The 23,956-nt window shown below is 39.7% G+C and overlaps 1 protein-coding gene across 1 annotated transcript; it reads left to right on the plus strand.

The window, feature by feature from the left end:
• The first annotated feature begins 8,349 nt into the window (after positions 1–8,349).
• Positions 8,350–23,776, plus strand: SLC27A2 (solute carrier family 27 member 2). The gene is made up of 10 exons (XM_052808510.1): positions 8,350–8,830; positions 10,383–10,592; positions 11,860–12,018; positions 12,549–12,673; positions 16,485–16,679; positions 17,028–17,118; positions 18,697–18,895; positions 19,509–19,606; positions 22,207–22,337; positions 23,421–23,776. The coding sequence occupies exons 1-10, from the start codon at positions 8,350–8,352 to the stop codon at positions 23,595–23,597; spliced, it is 1,866 nt and encodes a 621-aa protein (XP_052664470.1). The 3' UTR covers positions 23,598–23,776.
• The last annotated feature ends 180 nt before the right edge of the window (positions 23,777–23,956 follow it).

Consider the following 23,956-nt stretch of genomic DNA (forward strand, 5'->3'; position numbering starts at 1 on the left):
GACTACTGAAAAACACAGGAGATTCATGCAGCAAAAGGCACATCACTTGGTGGGATAGTTTTCATTCAGACCAGTATTTCCATGAATACAGTAACATGATCTGCCAACATTTTCTAGGGTCAGTACTGTGACGATACTTTCTCTCAGGGCTGCCAAGTGAACTTCATGGCTCTAGGACATTTGAAATCTCTTGAATCTCAAATATATGGTCTTGCAACATAGCCTGTTGTACATTAGCATTTAAAATTTGAAAACTGCTTCACATCTTTCCTGAAGAATATTTATAGAAATTATTAATATAACTTTGCTGTGCCCCTGAAATAACAACTGCATCCAGTTTTCTTCTCACTCTCACTGGAGTCAAAATTGCAGCCATATCACATTATACATCCGAACAACAGTTTCAAAAATTCTCGTTCCTTTAACCACTGTGTGAGTAGAAACTGCAAGTAAGCTACTGGCCTCCTAATGTGAAGGGGGTTTGCATGATTTTTGTGGCAATACTTAGCATTTATTCCACTTGTTTTCTTTCTTGGAAGAGACAGGAAGCCTTGGCCCTCCAATAACCTCTTAATCCGTCCCAAGCTTCCAGGAGAGGACAGCTCAATGCACCAAAGTTATTAGACCTCTCTTTACTTTAGAGAATGCTACAAAAAACAGCTTTCCTCTGCTTCTGCTTTCTACACTGAACCACAGAATGCCTTGAAGAGACTCCCTGACAAGAAGAATAAGCCACAGAACCCCAGTCACTCTGTGCAGTTTCTTGAGCTTTTGAATATACTGTTTGACAGACAAGCAATTACTCAGTTACTATTTTCTAGCATATGCATGCAGTTTATTTGTGTGAAAGAGGTTGGAGTACCCTTAGACTAAACTAGATGGCAGATGTTGTCTGTTCAGTTTGCTACTGCTCAGTAAATAAGGCTGTAAGAATAAAGCCTCTTTTTCCCCCTCCCTTTTTCTAAGAAAACACAGTTCTTTCTTTGACAAGCACATTCCATCACTTGATGCTCTTGTTGGCAGCATCTATGAATGTTGCTCATACTGTAATGCCTCTGAAAAGTCTGCTGAGCATAAGCTTGCCTTGATGGTAGGATAGTAATAAATTATACAATTAGGGTTTGATTTGACTGTCTCCTTCAGAGGATTTCATAAATTCATTGCGAGTTTTATGCTGAATCTGATTCAAGCCTAACATTAGTGGTTAAAAAACAACACTGGATTTGGACACATGGATGTCATTTACTCTTTCATCACAAGTGAAAAAAATATGGCAAAGTCAAAATTTGGTGGAAAGTAGTAATTTTAAATTCTCCTGAGGTCAAGGCTCAGTTAAGCTTTCTGCTTAATCCTTACGCTTTCATATTGTCTTGACCACTTCAGTTCTTGACAGATAACAAGCCCTCAGCAGAGAGGAGAGAGCAAGTAGCTTGCTTGCAATGACTGGGATACCTGTACTAACCTAACTATCTGAACTCTGAACGAACTTCTGCTGGGATAGCTTTGGAATCAGTTTGGCTGTATATCTGTAACGAACTAACAGAATTCAAAATCTATTTATGGGATGGTAACATTTTCTCAACTTCATGAAAGAGAATTGAGCAAGGCTCCCTTTGGAGTTTCTGTGTTAGGAGATGAAGTCACTCCTGAGCTTTGACAGCTGCCTTCCCTGATCTTGAAGAGCACGTCTGTTCTGATGAATCCCAACCATGTCATCCAAGGAAGATGAGGATGGGGTCAGTGCCAAAAATCTAGTTACAATCCAACACCAGGAATCTCTCACATGTTGCTGTAGAATATTACAATTTTGTTCCTAGAATTTCATACCCGTTGCTTCTAACACCTCTGCAACAGAAAGATGAGTCTCACTATGATTCTAACAGCTTCACCCAGAGTTTCTTTAGCCAGTCATAAATGAGCAGAGAGCTAAGCCTAAGCTCACTACTCAATACAAAGTAGTTTAAGATTTTTTTCAATAGCCTAGAAACAACCACAGAATTGTAAGGAGATTTGGTGGGCAATTTTCTAGCAAAACAAGTTCTTGGTTGCAAAATGCCAATTTCTTGAAATTGAAAGGTTTCATTAAGAGGTTTTAGATCAAATACATTTAGGCAGAACAGAGGAGAGGTTCCCTTTCCTTCTTCCACTTTCTGCTCCAGTTTTCCATGCAGGCTGCTGGGAAGACAGACACTCACAGTCTGCTGTGAGTGCTACATGTACACTACAAGCCTTCTGGCTTTGCAGCAAAATGGTTAGACCTCCAACTAGAGCTACTAGACGCTTTTGAAGACCAGGTCCCCTCTCAAGATACCATATATGCTTCTAATCAGTGGGCTAAACTACTAAGTCATGATATGCAGGATGGAGTAGCTAAGATCCATAGTTATTAATTGTATACATAGTAATAGTATTGTCATTCCATGCTACCCTAATAACACACCTGTCATCTTCTGTGGAGTGTAGCAGATCTCCTGTATGTCTACACTATTAGATATCTATATGTGCGGCATACAAATCTGGACTATCTATATGGTTTTGTCTAACAAGTCATGGCATGTTTATTCATAGCCAGGTTGTGCCCTTTTTATCTTTTAAAAGCAATGTCATTAACATAAGGGAACGTAAGAGAGCTTGTGACAGTGCAGCAAAGTAAAGGCACCCTGGAACATCTAGATTTCTTGCTTTTTGGAGGGACTTGGGTAATCCATTAGACAAAACTTTCTTGGAAATTCCAGGGTCACAGGAGCAGTTCACTCACTTTGAAGAAGACTTTTTTGGAGGTTGGTGATTGCAAAGTATTTCAGTGAAGAGAGGTGTCAAATCAGCTGCAGATTGGACAGCAAGTCAGCTCACCTAGCTGACCAACTAGAAATCCTGATGCATTACAATTTTGTAAGCATCATCCCTCAGAAGTTGGGAAAGATCTCAAAAAATACCAATAAACTGCTGATGTTAGCACAGTTTAAGTGGTACCAGAGCATGTGTTTCACTGACCTTCATCTCCTGAATCACTGTCAGACAGGGAGGACAAAAATGGAATGGCCTGAACTCTGCCATGAGTAGGTTCAGTGATTTATATCTCCATAAACTATAGACTTGGTTCTTACATTTACAAAAATTATTTTGCCTGGCTAATAGACACCTTGTACCCCTTGCCAAGTGGGAAGGGAACAGAAGGAGAATTTGAGGTGTAGCATGTAGGGAATGGAGATCAAGCTGTTGCTCACTATCTCCTCATTCCTTCCTTTGCATTAGTTCTAATACTGGTACTAATATGACTCCTTGATGAGCCAGTTCTACTCAGTGAGTCAGCAGAGAACTCACCCAGCAAAATACAGTTTTCTGCTGGCTTAGTGAGCTAAATTCATCACTGAAGTGTCAGAAGAGCACCAGAGCTGGAGCAAGGGAGGCAGTGGAGCTAGGAGGCCACATAAGGAGGAGAGGGAAACAGAACTGGCAGCACCAATGAATTAGATCAGGTCGGCTTGTCTCATCTGATTGCAACCTTACAGAAACACCATGGTAATACTGCAAATAAACCTTTAGTAGCAACTGTAGTAGCTGTGAGTTTGAAAACAGGACAGAAAGGCATTTGAAACTGGAAATTGAAGATTGAAGACTTCAATTTAGCTATCCTGAAAAATACCCAATTGGGGCTTTCAGTGGGAAGGGTCAGGTGAAACACGTAAGAAAAGAAAAAACCCAGCTGACCTATTACACAGGTTCACCGAAGCCACAGGTCATCCACTCTGAATCCCATCTCTACCATTCATGAGTAATTAGGTAAGTGTTGTTTTGTGGTATGATTATTGTCACTTGAGCTAGCTAGAATGGAGCATGCTGCCTTGTAGCATTACAGTGATATCTCCCATCAAACCATAAAAAAAATAGAAAATGGAAGAGAAAAGAGAAGACGCTGTCTGCACAGAAGATGCTGCAGCCTGGAGCATCCTATGGTTAGCCAGCCTAAGGATTGCTGGGCTTTGCCATGCTCCCTGTCCATGTACCTTCCCAATTTAATACAAACTTCCAGTTGCTTGTTATCCTCTGGTGACATCTCGTGGGTCAAAGCAAGATATCCTTGGCTGGCAAACCCTGCAAAGCCTCGACTGTCTGAACCTGCTGAGTGGGAGTCTCTTTCCGAAGCCAAAGGAGCTCTATAGCATCCAACAAGGTTTAGCTTTTTATTTTTTCCTTCCTTTCTTGTTCTGTGGATAGTGCAAATGAGCACTGTAGCAACAAGCACCCTACGAAGAACTGAAAACAGATGTAAGCAGGACAAAAGCAAATGAGAGAGTGAAGCACAGAAACTGAGAAAAGAGGAGAGTAGTGAACAAATTTAATGAAGTATATTTTCTATTAATAAAACAGATTCTAGTGTCTAAAGCTGAGTATAAGCAAGTGTTGAGTAATTAGGATTTCATAGCTGAAGTCAAGGGGAACCTATTCACTGTTTGCCACAGTGGCAGGAATAAGGAAATAATCAGCACCTCATAATCACAGCTCACTGTACCCTGTAAATATTAAGCAACTAACTCTCCCAGTATGCCTGTGCATCATTCACAGGAGCTGGAACTAAAAACTCAGCTCAGATTCAAGTTGTGACAGTAAGAAATGGAAAAGTTAGTAATACTTTGCTAAAAATTGATTGATTTTGGATGGTTAATTTTGGAGCCTCCATTTCAAAATACTTAGGCATTCATTATATAAGTTAAATTTATATAAGTTTATGATATAAGTTAATTACGTAAGTTTAAATTGTAGCCTCATAATGTAGGAAAAAACCACTCCTACATAACAAGAAATAAAGTCCCTTGCGACCTCTGCAGGCACCTTGAAATTCAATCCATCCTGCATGGAGGATATTGATGCAGAGAAAAGAAAGTGTTCCATGAATGTCATCTATCATCGAGCTATAGTAGAAAGGTATCTGTTTTTCAAGTGCTTCCACAAAGCATTAGGAGACTGAAAGCTGGAAATGAGGAGACTGCAGAAATGGAGCATACATGGGAAGTTATAAACTCATTAAATGAGCACCCACTGAAACCATGGTGAACAGCTGCGACCAGCATCTTTTCACCACACAGCCTACGACTGTGCAGGCTCTGAAGGGGTGCTCGGGCAGTGCCAAACATCAGCAAGAGGCCTTCTGCAGAGCCAGGTCCCATGGGCAACATCCAGCACAGGACAGCACTGCTGACTGCCCACGATCGGGCAAGCCCTTGGCAGTTTTCAGCACAGGCTCAAGCATGCACGCCTCTTTGTAACAACAAACAAGTGTCAACTTGTCATAGGAAGCTCCATTAGCTCTCTCCAAAAAAAGTGCACTTAGAGTAGCTAACTGGAAAAAAAAAAAAAAAGGAAGATAAGGTATTAAATAGGGTTTACTGAACTATAAAACTTAGCAAACAACTAAGTCAATAAAAAAGCACTCCTTGTCCCTAGACTAACAATATTTAGATTGATATTTGGTTCAGCAAAAATACTGAAGCTTACATACTGCAATTTATAGCTGTGACAGCTGTTTGAACAAAAATATCGACATATATTATGGCAGTCCATAACATTAGTCAAGCACAAAAAAACCTGCCTAGATTAGTAATTCCCTCACAAAAATAACTTAAAAAACCAGAAAAGCTCCAACCACTTCAAAGTCACACCACGTGACACATTTCATGATATATTAATCTCAAACAACATATGAATTAGCAGTTAATTACATATTAAAACTGCTATAGTAATGAGAAATACTTGAGCAAACAAAACTGTATCTAGCAGTGGACTAACACACCTTCACCGCTTGGGATTACTGAAGAAAAACAGATTGTCCCAGTGTGCAGCACAGACTTGATTCCTACGAGGGCTTAGCTTTGTATGGTGTTAGAGAACAAAATAAAACTTAGTGCTAAATGAAAAGTATCAAAAGGAACACTACAGACATAGGTAGCTAGGGCTTGGTAAACATTAGAGAAAATAACAGGAACCAAAGAAGTGTAGTTTGTTTCAGATTTGGAGGCTATCCAAATGCCTAGTAATGCTGACATAATTACTGTTTAAACTGTTGAATTCTAGTTGCCATTGCTAGGTTAAGCATCAGTAAATATTGCCTCTGAAATTTAACTGTCTCAGCAACCTAGCTAGCTCATGACTGAAATCTTTGTAGAGCTGAAAACCTTTATGAGGAGCCTGTAATTGGAGGTCAGTGGAAAAGGGTTATCTCAAGGAATAGCTTAGAAGAACAATGTATTGTGAAAAAGCTTGCCAGCAAACCAAGGTTTTGTTGTGTGAAAATTTACAAGTTTTTAAAAAAATTAGTCCTGAATAATAAGGCAGCCAAAGGTCCTTCAAAATGTCACTGGGACACATTCATGATCAATTAACCTGAGGCTTCTAGCTCTCCAGGCTGCTGATTATGGTTCCCTACTAAAGTTACAGCACTAATGCCACTGCCCACGCAAGAAAGTCAGAGATGTAACTGAAGAAGAAAATGTTATATAGGAAAACTCTTCTTCAGAAAGCCCATTGCAGGACCACAGCACAATATTGCTACACACTCTTCTGAGCAAGAGGCTGGAATTAGTTATGGTAGTTCAGCAATGCTTTGGAAAGACTGGCTGTGAACATAGCCAACAGGGTGTACTAATTTCTCGTACTCCTCCCAGGCAGTTACTATCAGATAAAGAAGCTTTCAAAAATATTTTGTAGCTTTTAAGCTGTGAAGCAACTCTTAAAAAAAATACCTGAGGCACCAGTTTGAAACAGTAGCTGTTAGAGAAGAACTGTAAAACCCCTCTAATTTATCCAAATGCTAAAGCCTAATGATTGTCAAAATTTATCCTAGGTATAAACCAGTTAATTTTCACCTGCACTATCTCCCTGAACCAGCTCCTCAGTCCCATGCATTCTAACGCAGGCTCATGGGGAGGAGTATGTGAGCAGAAAAGGCAACACTGGCTGTAGGCCACTTGCAATCCACTGGGTCCAGTTTCAGCTGCAGAAGCTGCCTGGGAGGTCTGACCACAGGTAAACTAACTGGATGGCTCTGCTCCCTCCCACCCTGTTTGAACATCCAGCACTTGTGTTGCATCAGAGCTAGCTGCAGCTCACCTAGCAGCAAAGTGAATTTATCTGGCTGGGGAAACAAAGCCTGTGGTGAAGAAAAAAGTTTCCTGGCAGATCAATGACCTCAATCAATTCACCTTGTGGTGAGAAGTATCAGATTTGACATAAAAGGGGAGCAGAAAACTGTGAACAAGAGGGCAGGAAACTGTCCCCTTGGTGGTACTTAGCAAAAGATAAAATAAAAAATAATTGCAAAAAAAAGAAAAAAAGCAGTCTTTATTCACAGTAATTGCTGCTTAAACTTCACCTAGAAAAGCACTGAGTTCTGGTCACTGGGTCCAGTCAGAAGGTGAAATTCCTGGAGTTTGCTTCAAGGTTGTCCAAGTAACTAATGTGTCTCTTAGTCTTGGACAAGAGCAAGACAGAGAGACTGAGACTGTGAATTCCTTTTGTGCATCTAGAATACTAATAAACGTGGGGTTTTTTAATTAAAAAAAAATTAAGTCACACCCCAAATTTTCAGTTGGCTCAGCTACTATTTACCTATTAGACTGTTTACCACCTAGTGAGGAATAGCACCAGGGCTGGTACAAAAGGAGGGTAGGAACACGTTCCCCAGGGCGGCTCACCACTTAATCTGCCAAGAAGCCTCATCCTAAATTTCTCCCAGGGTGAGCTTTGACTAGGCTTGGCTGCCTTTGCCGCTGGTGACTGTAGCTTCAAAAGGGGACGTGCAGATGGCCCGTATCCCATGTGGAACGCATTCAGCCCCCGCGAGAGGCACGGGTCCTTTTTGCAACGAGAGATGCCGGCGTTCCACCCTGAATCTGCGCGGCTCTCCTGCTGCACCGCTGGGCCCAGCTGCTGACACGGCGTGCATGCAGGGAGCCTGCAAGCGCCCGCGAGGCTGCGACTCCACCTCGGCGCGTACCACCTCCTGCGCTTCGATCCCCTGCAGCGGTCATCCCGCAGGCCCTCTAATTACGGCGGGGAGGGACTGCCATCCAGTTAGACAGCTCTTCTGGGGGCGCTGAAGCCTGGGAGGAAGGATCGACTGCGGGGGTCGTCAGCACCTAACGCGGCCGCGCCGCGAGCGGGGCTCGCCGTCCTGGGGCTGTGAGGAGGCGGGCGCGGCCGTTGGTCCTCCCCGCCCCTCTCTGGGCGCGGGGCGCGGCCGTTGGTCCTCTCCGCCGTGCCCTGGGCGCGAGGCGCGGCCGTTGGTCGTTCCGCCTCCCCCCCTCGGCTCGAGGCGCCGCGGTTGCGGCGGGAAGGGGCGCCGGCGGCGGCATGCTGCCCGCCTTGTGCACGGTGCTGGCGGGGCTGCTGCTCCTGCCGCTGCTGCTGCTGCGCCGCGCCTGGCCCTACTTCTTCCAGGACCTACGCTTCGCCCTCACGATGGCGCGGGTAGCGAGGAGGGCGCGGAGAGCCGGTGCCCGCCGGCCCGCCAGCACGCTCCTGGACGTCTTCGCGCGGCGGGCGCGGCGGACGCCGCACAAGCCGCTGCTGCTCTTCGGCGACGAGGTCTCCACCTATGAGCAGGTGGACCGGCGGAGCAGCCAGGCGGCGCGGGCGCTGCGCGACGCCGCGGGGCTGCGGGCGGGCGGCTGCCTGGCCCTCTTCATGGGCAACCGGCCCGCCTACGTCTGGCTCTGGCTGGGCTGCGCCAAACTGGGCTGCGCCGTGGCGTGCCTCAACTCCAGCATCAGGGCCGCGTCCTTGCTGCGCTGCTTCCAGAGCAGCGCGGCCAGCGTGCTGCTGGCGGCCCCAGGTGAGGAATGCCCCGGCCCCGGCCGGGGGGGGAGCCGAGCCGAGCCGCGGGGGGCTTGTCGGTTGCCCGCCGAGGTGGCGGGCAGAGAGAGCAGAACTCTCCTCCCAGCCAGCTTTTACTCTTTGCAGTGTCCAGCACCTGTGCAGTGCTGGAGAGCATAGGTGGAATGGAGGAAAACAGACTAGGCTGTGCTAGTATTTTGAGGCTTCCTTACCTGTTCACTAAAAGAAGCCTTCATTAGATTTTCGTGAGTAGCTTGGTGGTTAAAGGGCACCCATGGTAATCCCAGGATGCTTTTTGGACCACAGTTGCAGCAGAAGTACAGAACTGTTTGATGGGAAACAGCAGTCTGCCAGACTTGAAAAGGTAATGCTTTTATTAAAGTTATTGCTTTTGTGCAATTGAGACAAACTTTTGATGTGGATCTTAGCTTTATCTAGTCAATTAGTGTGGAGATGTAATTTCCAGTAACAGATTTAGTTTTCAGTATTAAATTGCCTCAGAGATTTATCTATTGAATAATATTTAATTTATACTTTGCTTTGAAATAAAGTAGAAGTGGTAAAAAATAAATTACATGTTATGGAAAGTTTTATATTATGATGTTTCAGCGTTGAGGATTCGTTTTAAACCTTGTGGATTACCTATTCAAGTAAAAGTGCCTGTGAGTTGGAAGGCTTTTAGTCTGGATCCCTAAAGAAACGCGTATATGCAATTGCACCAGCCATCTGGTCACCTTCACTTAATCCCATTGTCCAGCTCCTTAAGGAAATAAAAGCCACAGGGACGACTACATTCTTTCCAACTTGGTTGAAACTGGCAGTGGGTAGAGGAGAGAGACCTGCATAACTACTTCAATAAGAGAAAGGCAGACAGGACTTGATCATGCAGGGAGTTAGCCTACTCATTGCACATAAATGAAATCATGCACTCTTGTTGGTTGGAGAGACCAGAGGGAATATGAGGAGAACGGGGATTAATCAAGACACATGTAGGAGATGTGCATAGGGAGAGACAGAACACAGCTATCTAGGAGTCCAGGCTTCAGTAGTACCACTACTTACTCAGTAAGTCACTCTTCATCCTGCTTTTCAGTGTTTCTTCCATTTGTGTTGGGACTTGAGAAAGATAAGGTTCACGTGTATGTATAAAACATAGTGGTGATGTAAGCAGGACCTAACTTTGTGTGGGCACTTGCCAGGTGAAGCATTTCCCCACGGTGGAGAGGGAAGATAGCAATGTGGAGCTGGTGATGCCACATGTACACTCCCTCAGAGTCCCACAGGGTCTGCAGGCAAGCGGAAATGTGCTTGGATTGCTCTTCTGCAATTCTGTTCCTGCTGCAGAAAATCAGATCAAATCAAATCACTCTCAGTTCTGTGGGGAGACACTGTTCCTCTTCAGTCCTTTCTGCTGGATCCTGAAGTGACCTGAACATGAATTTCTCTGACAGCAGCTAAACATGAAAGCTGCTGAGCCAAAGTTGATACACCAATAGTATAGTTCACAGAGTAATACAGAATTTTCTTATAATACTTCTCTCCTCTTTAAGAACTGAAGCAATCTGTTGAAGAAATACTGCCATTCTTGAAGAAAGAAAATGTTAAAGTTTATTATTTAAGCAAGACATCTGCTACAGAAGGAGTTGAGAGCTTTCTTGATAAAGTAGATGCTGCTTCTGACGAGCCTACTCCATTGTCTTGGAGATCAGATATAACCTTTAAAACTCCTGCCATGTACATTTATACTTCTGGTACTACAGGTAATGTAAATTCACAAAAATGGGCCACATGTTCCTCCCAATGTTGTGATTTTTTTAGTAAGGAAAGAGAATCTGTTATTTCGCATTAATTCCTACCCTCATACATTCCCCCTCAAGAAACTGAAAATTTGATATCTGTATCTAAAACCAAAAAGCATGTAGAATATAGGCTGACTCTAAGCACTAAATCAGGGGGGAGGGACTGAAGTAAAAGCCAATTAAACATACAAGTTTTATGCCAGTAAGGTCACTAGACATCTGCTCTCTCTTACCCCTGGAGACACTGTTGGCCTAGGTATGTGTCTTGGCACCTACCTTATACTCAGTATCTTTGGATCATGAACTCTAAATGCTGGCCATTAAGTTTTTGGGTGTCAGAGTACCAAAAATAGTGAGGGCAGCACAAAATACAGTAAGTCATGGCCACTGTGCAAAACTGCAGCTGGTATAGGAGCTGCAACCTGCTCTACATAAAGGCATCTAGCCTCAAGAGCACTTAGCCACAGCAGAAACTGGGTGACAAGGATGAAGATGAAGACAATGCTTGAAGGCACTCAAACCTATAGCTTCATTAGGAAGAGCAGGGTATGCCTCCGTACTAGCTCAGTCTTTGAGCCTCTTAGGGCAGGAACTCCCCTGGAAGGAAGTAAGTACAAATTTCAATCCTGTTTGGGCTACAGAAGGCAAAGAACTCAGGTGTCCTTCATCCTTGTTAAGGGCTCTAACATCTCTGTTCTTACAGAATAGGCAAGCACTACCATCATTTTGTCTTCTAGCACCTGTTTCAGCAAGTAATCAGTTCCACTGTATCTGATGGGAAACCAAGAAGAGATATTGTAGTATGAATTCCAGTTTCATCTAGGATGATTCGGAGCTGCAAGGAGATACCTAATTCCAGGAGAGATGCAAGATCTGATTAACCTCTGTTTTAGCATTTCCATTCCCTTTGCTCAGCATGCTAGATTCTCCAAATCCCAATTCCTCATTCTCTAGGTACTTGCTATTCCTAGGTACCATAGTATTGGGAATTTTGGCACTTAACGGGGGGTAATCACCTAAAAGTTACATGTGGGAAGATATATCCTCCCTAAGGCTAAATGCCAGTGTGTTGCAGAGACATGAGCTGCATACCTCCCTGAACTCTGGAACTATCACTTGTGTCAGTGAATGAGAGAAAATCTTTTCTTAAGCCCTTGTGAAACTGACTGGTCTTGCTATGTTTATTGTTCAAGTGAAGTTACACACCTTTTCGCTTGACTTTAAACAGGTCTTCCCAAAGCTGCAGTGATTAACCATGAACGCATAATGCTAGCTTGTGGTTTGTTTGATGCTGGCAATGTTACCTCGGAAGATACTGTGTATACTGCTCTACCACTCTATCATAGCTCTGCCCTCCTCATTGGAGTCCACGGATGTATCATGAAAGGTACCACGCACTTGAATAGTATGAATGAACGGGTTACTGTGCAGAATTCATGCACAGATATGATCACAGATACAGTAAGCCTTTCCCTAGCTACCAAACTTTGAGATGAAATACTTGGTTATGTATGTCTCTGTTACCAGAAATTCCAAAAGTCAAGAGACATTCTCGTTTCTCTGTCATTTTCATATGACCCGCACAGATCTTCATCTTGTACAAATTTTATTTTATCACCTGGACAAACAGGGTATATCCTATCTTACATGACAGCTCTTTGCACAGTTTTAGGGTAAATTAGTACAGAGTTTCATCCACAATAATAGCCTTTAACTTCTGATGAATAGAAACAGAGGTTAAACCAATTACTCAGCATGGATTGTATTTCAATATGTTTTAGGAACAGTACTTCCAAAAGCTATATAGCCCTAATTCTACAAGTTTTCTACAGTGTTGTGCTAGGAAATTCTATATGGTCTTATGATATAATAAGAATTGTTCCTTCTGTTTTATTTATTTTACTTCATTCTACACAGGTGCAACTATTGTTTTGCGTGCCAGATTTTCAGCAAGCCAGTTCTGGGATGATTGCAGACAATATAACGTAACAGTGATACAGTATATTGGGGAAGTGCTTCGGTATCTATGCAGTGTGCCACAGGTAACATTAACTGCCTGCCTTTTTTGGGTAATTAAATTACTGGGAATATTTGTTACATTATGCTTAAAAATCTAACCATGAGGGAAGGGGGAAAAAAAGTCCAACAAAAACCTTTCCTAATGAGGTCTGTAATCTCATTGCATGCTAACATTAACTTTTTTCAAGGGAAAAAAAAAAAAGGAGGTTTTGGCTTGAATTAATCATTCTTTTGAATAGTGGAACAATGGCAATCCATTAACTGACATTCTGTTAAAATGGGTAAACACTTACCTTGTATGAGCACTCCAGCTGCAAACCAAAAATGAGCAGTTCTCTAGGAACCAGTGGACCTGTGTTTTGGGTAATGTGAGTTTTGGGGTTTTTGTAGCTAAGATGTCCTAACCCAAAAGTCAGGTGATCTCCAGGTGAAAGTTTTTGTAGCTAAGATGTCCTAACCCAAAAGTCAGGTGATCTCCAGGTGAAAGTTTTTGTAGCTAAGATGTCCTAACCCAAAAGTCAGGTGATCTCCAGGTGAAAGTGTTAATATGATTATTTAAAGAGTGCCCCCTCTGAAGATGTACTTAACATACTGTCTTCACAGGGTACCTATTCATAGGCACTTTTCCTGCTGAGATCCCTGCAATCATATTAGTTAATCCTTAATTTCAAAAATGTGTTTGCATAAAATGACTTTCACAGAGGTAGGCCTAGTGAACTGCAGTTAGAATTTAGTAAGAACAAAGGTGGTAGGTATCAATCAGTCTTCCTAGCACCATTTGATAATTATAAGCCAGAATAGAGAATCAGGTCCACAGTTTCTTTGTCATTTATGTATGTGTACAAAATATCAAATATACAGAGGTTTCATTCTGATGTCAGTTACAGAGATATAAAATAACTTCACTGGAAGTCAGTAGGATTCCTCAGGAATTAGGTATCTAAGCAAGATTCTGCTATGCTTTGTATTATTTCTTCATGAGTTGTTAGCCCAAAATGAGCAGTTAATAAAATAAAGTATTATAATAATCAGAAGACTTAGCCTCTGGATTGGGCCACTAGTTTTAATCTAAAAGTGCGGCTGGAGAAGATTTAAACTGAGTTAAAGAAACTGGACACTTATAACTTATCACCACCCTTAACTATATGTTTTATGTCAGTCCTGCAGTTCATGGAAAATCCCAATTAGCAAAGTATTCATAATTAGCCAATACTCAACTGGTATAAGTAAAATAGGGGAAAAAGTAAAAAACTAGATTATCTGCTTTCATACAGAATGTTTTTTAGAAAAATAAACTTAAAGAATGAGCTAATATATTAATTTTTGATAGAGTTGTGTTTCTTGATAGCACACATGCACACACAAATGTAACAGTCATAGGGCATACTCTGTAAATTCTCAAATTCAACCAGTATCTCAAAGCTGTGTACAGTTTCCAGGCAAGTATAAATCAGTTCCCAAACGGGGTGAGTTTGGTAATGTTAGCCACACAGAGACATTTAGCTTAACCATTAAAGTAACCTATTAATCAAAAAGAACATGAATGGCTGAACTTGAAGCCCACAGAATGATACAGTTGAGTAGTATTTGAGGCTGTCTTACGGATTACTCATTATTGGTGGCTGCTTATCTACCAAGGTCAGATTTTAAGATAGACACAGGTAGCTTAGCTTCAATTATTTAATATAACGATTTTTTTTTAGTCAGTACGTAGAATTCAATAGCAGTGGAGAAAACACCTTTACATAAGCAAGGTTTATAAGCTTAATATCTGATCCTGTGTAGCCACATGCATGCTACTTTGAGTGCACAAGTCTCCCAGAAAGATGGGATTAACATTTTAAGAATGCAAGAACTTGACAGAATGGATATTGCTACTTAAACCGTCACAGTGCCAAGAGAGCTTGGCCTGTTATTGCAGATGTAACAGAGAGACAGTCTTTTCCATGAGGAACTCACAGTATAAGCAAGATCCACATTGATGCAGGGTGTCATCTGTCTTAACTAATGCCATTTCATTGTTGAACTTCCTTATTGTGCTAGTGACTTTTATCTATGCTATCACTTTTTTTCCTTTACGTATCCACAGAAGAAAAAAACTCAGTATGTGTCATAGTTTTCTTTCTAATTGTATTTCCAGCTAACTTACGTAGTCATTTCAGAACAAATGAACAGTCTAAGTATTATAGAAATCACCTTAAGGGTGAATCGTTAAGTCCTTCTTTCCTCCTTTTATTAACTGTGACTAATTAACAGCTAAATAACAAATTTTCTTTATCTGACTAAGCAAATGGGGAAGAAAGATTGAAAATACAGACTTAAGAACAAAAAAAGGTGAGGGACAATGTGGATCCTAGCAGCATCCTGTCCCCAGTGAATAATTTAAAAATAAAATATTTAAGCTCAGATGTATAAATGCCCAATCAACTGGAGTCTCCCTCATGAGAGACTAAGGTATTGTGTACGGTGTTGCAGAGCATCATCTACAACAAAGAAAGATTTTATAAAAAGTGAACAGCAAGTCATTTAGACACTATGCAGAATTTCAGCAGATTTCATTGTTCTACTTTAAGCTTGGTTCTGTGCTAACATGTTAATGGCAGATCTCTCAATATCAGAGAGAGGACTATATATTAATGTATTTCTTCTTTAGATTAAATTTAAACACCCATTTCTAGACTATTCTGCAGAAAAGCAATAATAATCCAGAAGTGATACAACTGAAGTCCAAAATAAAATTAAAGTTTTACAGTATTTAGATATTGCAGCCATTTTATTGTGGCATTTTTTTGTCTTTTCTGGGAATATGACACTGCAGGACCAATCCATGTTTGTCTTAATGGCCAGATTTCTCTCTTGAATTGCTCCTTGAAAGAGCATTTTGCAATTCCAGTGTTCCGTGCTCATCTTCTACTTCTACCATCTACTGCATTGCCCTCTGCACTGTATTTCCTGAAAGACATAGAGCCAACACACTTATTCTGCACAAATACACATTCCAGTCTGTTGCTGATAGAATAGTCTTATTCTTTCAGCAAGTATTCCAAGTTAAGAAGCCAGTATATATTTTAAAAGGCTCTTCGTGCCTTAAAATACTACTAAATCATGTAATAAAAGAAACAGGTGGAGAAAAAGGCAGGAAATGGGACAAAAAAGCCTTTCCATATTTTGCTAAAATTCTCTCAGGCTATTGTTACTCATTAACATGTTAGATATGTTTATGAATTACAAGTGGCTGACCCAGTTCAGTACTTCCTATTGTTGAGGATAAATATAAACATCTAAGAGAAGGCATAAATGGACTGCCATCCTCACTATGCGTTTATCACTTTACTGTGTAAATAGAAAGATCTAATAGCACTACTAAAAGTGATTTGAAGTGTGGTAATAGAATTTTTAGCAGGCTCAATCTTGCATGTGCACTGGCAAAAGGGATTTCCTTTCCACCCAAACACCATTTGAAATCCTGCAAACGTTTTGCTGAATTCAGAGTAAATTACACTCTTCTGCAGATAGTCACCACAAGGCTTATAAACAAAATAGTTTAACATGGTGCCTGAGTTTCATTCTGACCTTCTGCATAGAATTACTCATTCCTGTCTTCATCCAAATCAACTACTAACTACAGTTAGATATATAGCTTAACTTGCTCAGTAATTTCCTTTCCTTTTCCACATCAAAATCTTGAGCTTAACTGTAATGATGTTTGCACACATTTTGCTTCAGAATATGCTCAATACTTTTAGACTAATGTTTCCTTCAGAGTTTTCCAGAAGTAGAAATTCTGCTTTCACTCAGCAGAAATGTGAATTCATGACTGTTTCTTGTTTCTAGAGAAACAATGATCAGGATCACAAAGTCAGACTTGCCATAGGAAATGGACTAAGGGCTGATGTTTGGAGGGAATTTATCCGAAGATTTGGAAATATTAATATTTTGGAGTTTTATGCATCAACTGAAGGAAACATTTCTTTTGTTAATTACACTGGAAAAATTGGTGCAGTGGGAAGAGTAAACTGCCTGCAGAAGGTAAGAATAACAACAAAACCTGGCATGTTGTCCTTGGTGAAGTTTGGTGTATTGCCCAGGGCATATACCAGACCACTTGTATAACAAGTTGGGAAGAACCCAAGGCTCAGTTATAAATTTGTTTAGGGAGAAAATTCTCCCCAAGTACAGTTTATAGCTGCCCATGCTAGATAGCACAGATATCTCTCACTAATTCAGGCAAAAGAACATTTAGACTCAACACATCGAGTTGAAGTGTGATGAATTTGGCTCCTGTTAAATAGAAAGCTGACTATGTAGTATAATTCTGAAAATATTTTTCAAAGATTGAATATTCATGTGTGTATACATTTTGCAAATTTTCACTAGAAAATCTTACACTATGAACTGATTAAATACGACGTAGAGAAAGATGAACCAGTCCGAGATGAAAATGGATACTGCATAAGAGTTCCCAAAGGTAAAAACTTAACTCCTTTAAAAAATTTCAGAAAGATATTTACTTTTTAAAATTACATCTCTGCATCACTTCTATCTGGAAAGATGCTAAGAATTGCCATTGAGTAAGCCAGGTTTTTAAATACAAGTTAGAAAATATGTAACAGATCACATACTATTATAATACAGCTTAACAGAAAGGTAAAGTACAGTGGGGAATGCAGCATCTGTATACATAGATTTTAATAACTTGTCTAGTTTTAATAATGGACACGCTAACATTTTTGAGTACAGATCTTGACTTTTAGCAGGAACTATTTAATTCTTCTCAGACTTTGTACTTAACATGCCACTAAAGAAACATTTGCAAAATAGAAAGCAGTTCTGTTTTCCAGCAGTGGCTGAAACTTTTTGCCATTGCCAATAGAGAAAGCACACATGAAAATACTTTTTTTTTTATAATATATCTTAATATCAGTTTTCATAGGAGGGGTTTATACATTGGCACAGGTAAACCTGTGTTTAAACATTTGTGGTACTTTTTGATTTTGTTGCATTCTGTTACATATGTAGTCATTACTGTGAGGCCAGAAATGCTCACCTTCTCTGTGCATAAGGGAACAGGTGGACAGGTTGCCAACTGTGTTAAATTCTCATTGCTGAGGAATATACTAGTTATGTTAAGAGTGTCTGCCCCATAGGCATACTCTCCTATGCCAACTCTCCCTATGCAGTCTCTTGAGTTGGGATGAGGAGGGATGCGCACACGTATATTCCATATTTATATAAATGCACCCAATGTTTAAGTTGCTGATCTGCAGAGACATGGAAAATATCTGTAATGTAAGAGAGAAACCCATGAAAAAATGTAAAATCCCAGGCTTGATGGGGATAGACTGTAATTTATTTTGTATAGAGATAAAATTCACTCCAGTGTGTAACAACCATGCAAAGCTCTATATAACATGGTGTTGAGTTTCAATTTACAGAAACATACAGGTGTTCCTGCTCCCTTCATAACTTACTCCAGCTCTAGCATGTGAAAGACTGAAGAACATAGTAAGCAGCCTTTTGGTCTATTTTCCATTCGAAGTAAGCAAGCTGAACCCCAATATTTGGTTCCTAAATCCAACTGAATCTTTTGGTTGAGGGGTAAGGCTGCCCCACACCAACGGAGTTACATGGAAGTAGCCCGTACCAATGGTCACCTAGAGACATGCCTGATGCCATGTGTAAGTTTCCTTTGTAGACACAACTCCTATTGAGTCAGATGTTTTAAACTGAGGTCTATGAAGCTGTCTAGAGAAACTGGGCAACTATTTTCCACTTACCAGACAAGATCTCAGAGATTCCTTTCTGCTGCATTAATACAAGCAGGTGATAAATTGTATTATCTGCTGGCATTTTTGAGGGCTAGTGAATTGAGAGGACAAGGTGAAACTCAATCTGTACCTCCACAACTGATTTTAAAAGATGATGATTATGACAAAATTCTCAAATAATTCTATAACATCTGCAAACTTCACTGATGTAATGAAAATTAGTTATTTTTTGGCAATTTACACTGTGCTTTTTAAACAAATGTTTTTCCTCTTCATAGGTAAACCTGGACTACTGATCTGCAAAATCACCCAATATGCACCATTTAGTGGCTATGCAGGAGCAAAACAGCAAACAGAGAAGAAGCAACTAAAAGATGTCTTCCAAAAAGGGGATTTATATTTTAATAGCGGTGACCTTTTAGTGATTGACCATGATAACTTCATTTATTTCCATGATCGAACTGGAGACACATTCCGGTTAGTTTATTTATTTAAATGCTTGTCACAAGAGAAAACGTGAACTCATTCTCAGGTTTGAATCCATGTTCAGTATTTCCTACTGGCTGACAAAGAGGAATTTCTCTGACCAGTCAGAAAAAGAAAGGACTCCAAGTCACCTCCACTATTGTATTTTATCAATTGTGTTCACAGTTACATACAGAGCCTACAACAGGTTCAGCTTAGGGTGATGAATGGATGCTAGTTTGAACAGTCAGAAGCCAGTCACATTCATAGAACAAAACCACTGTGGTTTCAAATTCACTATACTTTTAAAACTCAGAAAGAATAGAGCCTAGGATGGAATCTAAGGTAAGTAATATTTTGGGGTTTTGTTTGTTTAGAGCCATTTTAAGCATGATTAAACTAAATGTGTTAAGTTCTTCTGAGATTTGAATAATCTGGAATGCGTTGCTGAATTTTGTGGCATGTTTCTCTCTGCTTTTGATAACAAGCTCCTTGTTCTAGTGCAAAAGTGCTTTCTGACCTCAAGCTCGGTGCTCAGCCCATTGTAAAGTGAGACATTAAAACACTGGAGATCCCTATATGCAATAGACATAGAAATCATGACTACTGATTGCTTATTTTCCAGGTGGAAAGGGGAAAACGTTTCTACAACGGAAGTTGCAGATGTTTTCGGACTGATTGACGGCGTTCAAGAAGTTATTGTATATGGAGTATCTGTTCCAGGTATGAGTGAAATACTTCAAGTATTTCAACAAAAGAATTTTTTAATACATTAACGAAATACCAATATACTGAACTGCAGAGTATAGGTAGACCTACTTCAGCTTATTTTTCATAAGCTACATTTGATACATTCCATCATTTAAATGTATGCAATATTAATTAGCTAAAAAATCATAGCCTAGTATGACAAGACTACTAACAGGAGAAAGGAAGAACATTTGAGATTCAGTATCTTGGATATAAACATTGTATCTTTTACAGGAATATAGCTCTGCAATTACTGTAGAGTGGGACAAACAAAATAGACTTGAGTTTCTAGAACGTCACTTAAGAAATTGATTCCTCCCTTTTTCACCTTTCTAACAATCTGAAGGAATGCAAGAAGTTCTGACATGTTTACTGCCTTTTTTCTACTCCTCAAAAATCTGTGAAATTTTTTAACTTTTATAAATTCTCTTAAGTGCTTATGGCAGATTTTTTTTCTTTGCTTTTTTTTTTTTAAATTTCAGAAGCACTGCTGCTACAGGCAGATTCCCAGAAATATTGGAAGACAAAAGAGGGAACAGATAGCTATAGTCTACTTTCTTGTTTCCTGTATTTTGGAGGTACCTTCCTGTCCATGTTTCTCACTTACCCAAGATCTGCAGGACTCCCATCTAGCTCCTCACTGCATTTGGGTTGTGATGGACAGTTAAAATGGAACCCGCTCTTACAGTGTAATGTAGGGATCTGAAATCAAACAAGGTTAGATTTGATTGAAATCCCGAGTATTGCATTGTGCAAGTGGTTTGGACTAGGTGGCATAATACGTTGCATGTCCTTAGAGTAGTCTAAGGAGGAGGAGGAATTTTGGAACCCTTATTAACTAACTTAATAGATATTAACAGGTATAACAGATTAATTATTAATTCATTAACAATATTAAGTTAATAATTTAATCAATTATATTATACTATAATTAAATAAGTTAATAAGGTATCACACTTTTCCAGAAAGGCTTCCAGACTATGCTATATCATAACATGGGTCATATCAATGACAATTTAGTATTTTGGAATTGAAAGGTGTGTTAAAGATGCCAGTCCTCCTACATCCACCATTTCCTTCCACCATTTATTCAACATGTGAGAGATTCTGTTAATGTTATGATCCACTCACTATTTCCTCTACTAAAAGTGGAAGACATGAGAATAGAAATGCCCAGTGTTTCTAAGGCTAGGATAACAAGGCTGTTTATAAACCAAGATGATCTATTAGAATAGTGAATTTAATTCAAATAAATAAACTTTTTATTAATCATGTATGTCTCTGCTACATCTATTGATCTAAAATTAAAGCCTCTCTCTTTAAATCAGTCTTGTTTTCAGCTGCTTTGTGGTAGGGATAAGCACACAGCTGCCCCAGGAGACATTTCAAAAGAAAGGTAACGTCGTCAATGGTCTAGAGTTCTTTATGTATTTCTCAGATTACACTCTAGATGAGGAAGATACGCTCTTATTCTCAATGCTCTTGTAAAACCGCATTGAAGAGTTGTTAATACCTAATTATAGAACAACTTTATGGAAAAAAAAATATTGTTCAAACCTGTTCTCACCTTACATTTGTGTAAGAACTGAATGGATTGGGGGGGGGGTATGTTTTACATGACAGAAATATTTGTACCTTAGTAATGTAGCTGGAGGTGATAGTATGCATCACCTGAGAACTCATTAATTCAACACTATAGATTTTTTAATAAACAAATTGGAATGCCAGGTGTCATCAATACATGGTGTTAAAGGCAAACAGAAACAAGACTCAAAAGAAACTGAAGAACAGTTCATCTTTAATTAGTTTATGCTTGTGCTCTACTTTTAAGCACTAGGTGCTACTTTCCGTTTTCACTTCCTCCTGCACACAATTCTGTGAAAGCATTCATATGGTTCTAACGTAAAACTTTGTATAAGAATTACCTATTTCTTCTTGCATTACCTGTAATCCCAGAAAACAGAAGGAACACCAAAAAGTTTGTGTTTAAATGGTGTCCCATCCCTCAGCCACCAAAAGGGGAGGGAAGAAGCCCTCCTGGTATGTAATTTAAAAAGTAAAAAGTCTTAAGTACTTGGATTTTTGCAGTGCTTAATTAATTGTACATATGGTAATAAGCAATGGTAAACTGGATCTTATTCCTTTCTGTCCTCTTCCTGCATGGATGAGCTTGTCAGCACAACAAGCACAAGCATATTTACCATGATTTATTGTAAAGTAAATGAAACCACAAAGTCTGCTGCAGGCAGACTTCTGCTTCAGAGTACTGAGAGCTGATTTTCCAAAGTCTTTCCAACAACTTTTGAAAGAAGGATGATTTTCAAAATGTCTGCTCTCTATAATTCTGATGCTAGACTTTCAAAGGAGTTTGGCATCTAGCATGCTGAAGCCTTAAGAAAATCCGATCACTTGGATGTTTGAAGGAAAATATGTTAGTATGTTTTCCAAAGTGGCTTAGAAGGAAGGGTTCACTTATAGGAGAAAGGAAAAAAGGGAAAAAAAAAAAAAAAAAAAAAGCCTGAAGTTCAAATTTGTACATGAACTACAGTTATTTGCTGTCATTGTTCCTTCAGGTTATGAAGGCAGAACAGGAATGGCATGTATTCGACTAAAGGAAAACTGTGAATTTAATGGAAAAAGTACTTACAGACATGTTAACAATCACCTTCCAAACTATGCAAGACCTCGTTTTATAAGGATTAAGGTAAACCAGTGTTCCTAAGTAGCTTTTGTGTGTCTGTCTGCATTGTGTTTTCTCTTTTCTATGAGGACTATGGACTTCCTAGTTACGCTAGCTTCTTTTGTCTCTCACTTGCTCTTGTCGTTTACCAATATGAAAGTAGAACTGTGCCCAGATGTTTCAGTTCAGCCTGAAAAAAACAAGTTGCATGAGCAGTTACAGGATACCTGGCACATTTTAACATACAAAATCAGGAAGATCTCTTGGTGGAAAATACATTTCCTGTTGGATTCCTTCAGCACAGTAACACAGCTGTGTTCTCAGTTTAGTGTAGCTCCCTCTACAGACTGTTCTGTGCAAAATAAAGATCCCCACACAAACAAAAGCTTGCAAGAGAGCTGTCTTTCAAGACGGGCTTTAGATTTTTATTTTACTAGTGAATAGCGAAATTCTAAACTGAAGTTTAACTTGAATTAGGAAAATGTTGCAAGAATGTCACTCTCATTGTACTTCTCAAGTTATTTATTTAAAATAAACATTGCTCCTTTGAGAAAGGTTGAGTATTCACTGAGATGATTCAAGAGGACTAACGAAGAGATACTAGCATGCTAATTATTTAATCAATCTTTAAACTTTTGGGTTACACAAACAAAACAGTTGAACAGTTAAGGTAGTGGTTTGTCTTGCCATCCCATGTAAAGTACAATGAGTCTTGCTTTTCTTTGCTGTTCTTTTCTGAGAAAAATTCTGCTGTTTTTTGATCCAGGAACATTATTAAATAATTTTCTGGGTAAAACCTTTGATTCTGATGAAAAGCTGGAAACTAGTGTTTTCCTGCCTCATTTAAATAGAATAGTAAGGTAAGCCTTTCAATAATGTTCCTGTGGCCACAGCACTTCTTACATTCGGAGTAATTACTGGCCCACATATTCCACAGTCCAGTTATCTGATGAATGCAGATAGTTTAGACCTCTATTAGTAAGGCTTCAATTTCTGTGCTGTATGGATTTTCTTTAAACATGATTCCCTTTAAATTTAGGAATTCTAATCTAATTCCCACAATTATATGCTGACATTGATAAGTAGAGATGTAATTTTGTTTTGTAGAGTGCCATTGAACTTACAGCAACTTTTAAGTACCGTAAAGTACAACTAGTGGAGGAGGGTTTCAATCCAGCAGTCATCAAAGATCGCCTGTATTTCCTGGATGACAAAGAAAACCTGTATGTACAAATGACCCAGGACATTTATAACTCAGTAAAAAAACATTACTTCAAATTGTGAGCATGTCAAAAAACGTGTGTTTTATAATATTCAGTTTTTAAAGCATCTATTATTCTAACCTTGCCAGGAAATCCTATTTATTAATACTAGCAAATATCAATATCTGAAATAAAGTGTGAATGTGAGATTGTTTTAATAAAGCACGACTTCTCCGACTCTACTTCTATCTTAGCCTGGCTTCTCCTCTCCTTCATACTTTGAATCTTACCTACCTTCCTGCTGTGTATGGATGTATTGTTAATGCTGTGAATGTTAATACTGTGCACCTAAGCATGTGAAAGTACATACAATGTAAGAAATCTTTATGCAAATACATTTATATTCATGTTAAAGGATGATCGACTGCATTAGTAAAAATT

Source organism: Harpia harpyja, chromosome 14 (genome assembly GCF_026419915.1).
Source record: "Harpia harpyja isolate bHarHar1 chromosome 14, bHarHar1 primary haplotype, whole genome shotgun sequence".
NCBI classification, from domain to species: Eukaryota; Metazoa; Chordata; class Aves; order Accipitriformes; family Accipitridae; genus Harpia; species Harpia harpyja.

Excerpts from the sequence above, each read along its gene's own strand:
- SLC27A2 (XM_052808510.1), top strand. The coding sequence starts at position 8,350 with ATGCTGCCCGCCTTGTGCACGGTGCTGGCGGGGCTGCTGCTCCTGCCG. Across the intron at positions 12,019-12,548 it reads CCACGGATGTATCATGAAAG|GTGCAACTATTGTTTTGCGT; the intron begins GTACCACGCACT and ends CATTCTACACAG. Across the intron at positions 19,607-22,206 it reads ATATGGAGTATCTGTTCCAG|GTTATGAAGGCAGAACAGGA; the intron begins GTATGAGTGAAA and ends TTGTTCCTTCAG.